The 5,875-nt window shown below is 41.5% G+C and overlaps 1 protein-coding gene across 1 annotated transcript; it reads left to right on the top strand.

Annotated features, from left to right (window-relative positions):
- Positions 1–2,569: 2,569 nt before the first annotated feature.
- Positions 2,570–4,955, top strand: Reg3g (regenerating family member 3 gamma). The gene is made up of 5 exons (XM_078029806.1): positions 2,570–2,730; positions 3,292–3,410; positions 3,597–3,734; positions 4,362–4,488; positions 4,676–4,955. The coding sequence occupies exons 1-5, from the start codon at positions 2,652–2,654 to the stop codon at positions 4,741–4,743; spliced, it is 531 nt and encodes a 176-aa protein (XP_077885932.1). The 5' UTR covers positions 2,570–2,651; the 3' UTR covers positions 4,744–4,955.
- Positions 4,956–5,875: the final 920 nt, after the last annotated feature.

Here is a 5,875-nt window from a genome sequence, read left to right as displayed (position 1 = left end):
ATGTGGTGCTGAGGATCCAACCCAGTGCTTCACACATGCTAGGCAAGCACTCTGCCACTGAGCCACAGCCACAGCCCTTCTAGTACTAATTTTTAAGAAAATCTTTCCAGCATTTTACCCTTGAGTTTCTTCAGAGTTCTTTGTCATATTAAAGCTATTCCTAGCTTTCTCTTTTTTGTTCAGCATCTATTTTCTCTTTAAGATTTTGAATGTGAGAATAACATTATGATTCCTCATGACTGACTAACCTTACATTTCTAGGGTTAAATCTTCTTTCTCTTCACTTATTATAAATATTGGATAATTTAATTTGTTTAGTAATTTGTTAAGGAACTTTGCATCTATGTTCCTTAGCAAGATTGACCTCTTAAATTTCCTTTCCTTGATTTTTCCTTCTTCCAAGCTCTTTTCCCAACATTTTATGACAAAAATTCAGACAAGCCCAAAGAGTATAATAAAATGAATTCAATGTACATGTTACCAAGCAATAACAGTGGCCACCTCACGGTTTCCTACTCTATCTACGTTCCTCTTTCTTTGCCACTAGCACACAGCAGTATATTGAAGCAAACTCTGAGTAACATATTCCATTTGCTTGCATCGTATTATGTGTCCTGAATGATAAGGACACTTTAAAGTTATATAATCTTAATACAATTTTAACACCTAAGAATATAACCCCTTAAATTTATCAAATGCTTACTTTTACCCAATCATCTCATTATTTTCCATTTGGTTTGTTCAAACCAGAATCTAAATATATTGATTTAGCAGATATTTCTCCCATATGCTGAGTATTGCATTAATTCTTTAATCTATTTGTTGGAACTCAGGAGTCATTTTTACTGTAGGGGTTTCCACCTTTTGAACTTGATACATTATATGTGTTGTAACATAAAATCTGTTTCCATCTTCTGTATTTCCTTGAAACAGGTAGCTAGATGTTAATCAGGGATTCTTAAACGTTTTTCATATCGGGACATGTTTATATGTGTAAAATTTATTGAGGATCCTGAAAACTTATCACTCATCTGAGTCATTGATAGTACTAGATATTACAACAGGAATTAAAAAAAATATATTTACCAACTCTTTTTGATAACTTTTGAAGACACTTTAACACAGTACACATATGTAAATAATCAGTTTATCTCTTAGCTTGTTTTTCATATAAAGAAGACATTAGAGGAAAACAATGAATAATACCTCATTGTAACAATGCTTTTCCTCAATACAATCACTGAAGTTCAGTATGCAGATTCCCGTTTGGTTACACAGAATAGTAAAGATGTGTGTTCAAGGACTGAAATTCACTCATATTAACCATATCCATTGCTTCCTCAAGTTCAGGTACATGTTTAAGTGAAAGTTTCTTTTAATGACTCTACCTTCATTAAAACTGAAGCATCAGGACATTTAATAACCATTTCTTTGGCCCTGCCATTGAAAATGTCAACACAATAGAAACACTAAACAGCATTATATTCTAATAATGAAAATGAATACTACAAAACCCTCTGAAAGAGTCTTGAAAATCCCTGAGCATATAATAAAAATCTGAGGATGGTACTCCAAGAACAAACTATCAGCTCACAATTACAGTGAACCAGGAACTGCTTCCCAGACCTACCACACAGAGGCAGCTGAAAGGAAAGTCCATTCAGCTACTGTTCCTGAGAGCCTTGCTGGACAACTGACCTTCAAGATTAACTCCAATTTCTAAGCCATTACTTCTTACCTGGGTTTAAATTATTTCTTTGCCTTCAGTAACTTCATGCTCACCAATACTTCCAATTGTTAACCTTAACCCACCCAATTCATATTATTAACCTGTATTATATATTACTACACAGGTATAAAGAAATGTGCATATATGCCCACAGGAACTACTTCTTGCTGGTTGATCTAAAAGGTATTGCTGATATTCATTTTCCTTCAACATCCAAGGCCATAACATTTGCAACACTGTAAAACAGCATAATCTGTACCACAGGGTTGCATTCATTCTCTTGAGTTTCTCAGAATGGGATATCTGGGAGAGGGTGGGGAAAGTTCAAACTTCACCTGCCCTGGAGATAGAGCTGGCCTGCTAACTGGAAGCAGGCAACAGCTGTGCTGATTCCCAAGCTTTGCCAGGAAGATTCTCCTCCCCTTGGTGGGAATCTCCTGAATCCATGCCAAGCCCTATCATGATCATGAGCCCTGCCTGCACACACGTTTCACCCCCTCCTTTCAATGCCCCTCCCTCAGATCCTCTTATAAAAGTCCAGCCTTCCCTGCCCTGACAAAGCATTCCAGTTTCCTGCAAGACAGGTAAGTGGGAGCTGAAAGGAGCTGAGGCTGAAAGAAGCTGAGGCTGAGCCCTGCAGGGGTTTGAAATCACACATCACTAGAGGGTTGAGGGGGTCCCAGTCCTCAGAGAACACAGGAGTTCAGAGACTAAGCAGAGGCTGGCCAGGGAGCTCTCAGGAAGACCAGAGAATACAGATTTCCCAATTCATGCCAGGTCCATGGAAGGGCATGGACAGCGCTCAGGTCAACACACCTGGACAGGATTAGACCAAAGAAAGGCAAGGCGCAGTGGGGTCTCTGCATGTCTTCTGCCTGAGCACATTTCCTACAGTGAGCTGGTTGTCTCCTCACTCCCAGACATGATGCTGACTCCCATGGCCCTGCCCAGCATGTCCTGGATGCTGCTTTCCTGCCTCATGCTCCTGTCTCAGGTGCAAGGTGAGATTTCTCTGCCTCTAGCCCAGGGATTTCTGTGAGCATTGAGATCCAGGAAGAGGAAGGCTCCTTTATGGGGGAAGGTGAGGGGTGCCCACACTCAGGGAAATTGCCTGCTGTCCCTCCATCACCCTCCCTTGCTTCAGCTAACAGTGGTGGGAGGCCAGAGTATGCATCCTCAATGGAATGAGGTGGCTCCCTGCTTTGTCAGAAATTTCTAGTTTATGTGAGTGGGTTAAAGAGGGAAAGTGTGAAAGGGCCATAATGCAGTGTAAGGAACAATGAAAGATTGGAAAACCCAGTGTGGGAACTGTCAGCTCAGGCTGGGAGGAGTCGTGGACTGTTGAGTAAGGGGAAAGGGTAAAATGAAAGGTGGTGCTGCCCAACATGGCTGGGCCAGGTGAGAATGCAGATTCCTGAAAGCATGAGCAGAGCTGAGAGGTGGAGGGGATTGTGGTTTCCCTCCCAGAAGGAGACCTCATAGACGTTCCCTACGTTATCCTCCCCACCCCAATCTCCATTCTTCATTTGATCCCATCCCTCTCTGTATCTCCCTCTACCCAGGTGAAGACATCCAGAAGGAACAGGCCTCTCCACGCATCAGCTGTCCCAAAGGCTCCAAGGCCTATGCCTCCTACTGCTATGCCTTGTTTACCACACCAAAATCCTGGATAGATGCAGACGTGAGTGCTGGGTGGGTGACAGGGGAAAGGCCACATGTATCCCAGGGGCAAGGTCACCAACTTCCACAGTTCCTGGGACGAGAATGAACACCCTTGCCAATGCTATTTATCCCACCAAACTCCTCCCTGCTTTTCTCTATCGAGATCTCAGGCTCCCTCTTATTTTCTTGCTTCCCAACCATGCAGTTGGCCTGCCAGAAGCGGTCTGAAGGACACCTTGCGTCTGTGCTCAGTGGGGCTGAAGCCTCCTTTGTGTCCTCCTTGGTCAAGAGCAGTGTGAACAGCTACTCATATGTCTGGATTGGGATCCATGATCCCACACTTGTGAGTTCAATACTCTTTTGGTTACATCTCAAGTGGCTATTGTCACCCAGGCCTTCTCTCTATGCCTGCCCAGGAGGAAGCTGAGGGGACTTAGAGCTCAGATTCTGGGTGATATTTCGAGCAAAGGGAAATCCTTGAGGCCATGTTAAGAGCTAAGTTATGTGGGGTTCCCTAGTTAATCCAATGATGTTCATGTGCCCCTTGTCAGCTTTTATACTATGCTCTTATGAGGCTTTGGAAATTTTCAGGGAGTCTGAGCATACTATTCTAAGGGATCACTACCTGAAGGTATGAGACATATTTTCTCTTTTAAGATTAGATATTATCTTTGAGTTTCAGAATCTAGTCACAAAAATGTCACCAATTGTGTTAAGCTATTTCCTCACTGATTTTGAGTGGTTCCAAAGTTCTTGGGATAATTGTCTAGGATTTTCCTGTAGGAATGAGAAATTTGGGGAAAACATTCCTTTAGAGCCTTCTGTGTATCCTGTGGAGAAGGCCAAACTCCATGAAGCTGTGAGGGGAATCAGAAGGTCCAGCTAGGGGGTCATGCAAGCAGAGCTCTAATCTCTATCCTTCTAACCAACACACACATATACCTACCTGGTTCCATCCTGTGCTCTGTAGGGACAAGAACCCAATGGTGCTGGATGGGAGTGGAGCAGCACTGATGTGCTGAATTACGCAAACTGGGAGAGGAATCCGTCCACTGCTTCAGACCGTGGTTATTGTGGGGGCGTGTCACGAAGCTCAGGTAAGCCTCAGAGAAGCCACTTCTGCCTAGTCTTTCCCTATCCTTTCTTCATCCCTGGGCCTGACCTTCAAGGAATCTGTCTGAGATAGGAAATCAAAAGTCAATTTGTCTTCTACCTGAGATGCTGCTTCATTGGGTCCACAAAAGTCCACCTGTCTTAGGCATATTGCATCTTCTGTCTCTGCAGGATTTCTGAAGTGGAGAGACTACAACTGTAATATAGAGTTACCCTATGTCTGCAAGTTCAAGGGCTAGGGAAAGTGGGAAGTCATCCCGCTGGATTTGTGCATAGTTCCATCATGCACAAGAGTCCCAGGTGAAGATCCACCCAAGGAAGGATCCTGTGGACACCCTGACACCTGATCACCTCATCCTGACTCCCCTCTTCTGTCGTCCTCCCTCCCTCATTTTAAGCTGTTGTATATTTGTTGTGCTCTCTGGTTTCAGAGAGCGATAATAAAAATTTTAATTTAAAATTATAACTTTTATCTTCTACTTTTATAGTTTATGTTCTAAGTGTGGCAGTTAATGGAGAAAGATAATCATAGTGATTTTTTTTTAGAAAAGACTCTATGGTACCTTGTCTACCAGATAACTACTTTTGATCCAAATATAAAATATGTTGTAAGTAAAGGGATTTAGAAAGATATACTCTAAAAGAAAAATGGAGTAAGCCTATTAACTTTAGGCAAACAAATTCAGGAAAAGGAACATTATCAAAAATCAAGAGAATCCTAACAAAAGGGTAAAAAGGTTCAATTTCTTAAGGTTGCGTAATGATGTTTAACATGTAAAGCACTTAACTATGGAACTTCAAAAGTGTGAATCAAGGTAATGTATAGAACCACAATGAACAATAGAAAAATATAGTATTATACAGAGACTTTTTGAATAATTATGGGGTCCTTCCTGATAAATGTACTTTAAATTGATAATACAAGTTAAAGATGTCTTTATTACATCTAACTTAACAAACATCAGTTGTTTACTCTCATGATCTTGTGGTTGACTGGGAGCTAGAACTCACTGCTGCTACCCAGGATTGTGAGAGCCGTGTACAATATATCTAGCACTAGCGCAGATATAATGCAAAATAGAAGATAGCATTTCTAATGAATGAGCATTACTTGTGCACCATTACAATGTCAAAGACATGAGTTGAACTATTGCACTATGGGGACAATCTGTACTTAAAAACTTTAACATCTCTCTGTTTCGTCATTGATGGATCAGGCAGGTACAAAACTGATCTGAATTGCACTATCAATCAACTGAATCTAGTTGACATTTAGAGAGTACTCTGTCCAAAAGTATAATACACATTCTTCTCAAACTCAAATGGAACTTTCACCAATATAGGCCATATTCTGAGGCATGAAACATTGGA

Source organism: Ictidomys tridecemlineatus, chromosome 12 (assembly GCF_052094955.1).
Source record: "Ictidomys tridecemlineatus isolate mIctTri1 chromosome 12, mIctTri1.hap1, whole genome shotgun sequence".
Lineage (NCBI taxonomy): Eukaryota > Metazoa > Chordata > Mammalia > Rodentia > Sciuridae > Ictidomys > Ictidomys tridecemlineatus.
Note: the sequence above shows the minus strand (reverse complement) of the source record. Positions and strands in the feature narration are given on the sequence as shown.

Excerpts from the sequence above, each read along its gene's own strand:
- Reg3g (XM_078029806.1), top strand. The coding sequence starts at position 2,652 with ATGATGCTGACTCCCATGGCCCTGCCCAGCATGTCCTGGATGCTGCTT. Across the intron at positions 2,731-3,291 it reads GCTCCTGTCTCAGGTGCAAG|GTGAAGACATCCAGAAGGAA; the intron begins GTGAGATTTCTC and ends CCCTCTACCCAG. Across the intron at positions 3,735-4,361 it reads GGATCCATGATCCCACACTT|GGACAAGAACCCAATGGTGC; the intron begins GTGAGTTCAATA and ends TGTGCTCTGTAG.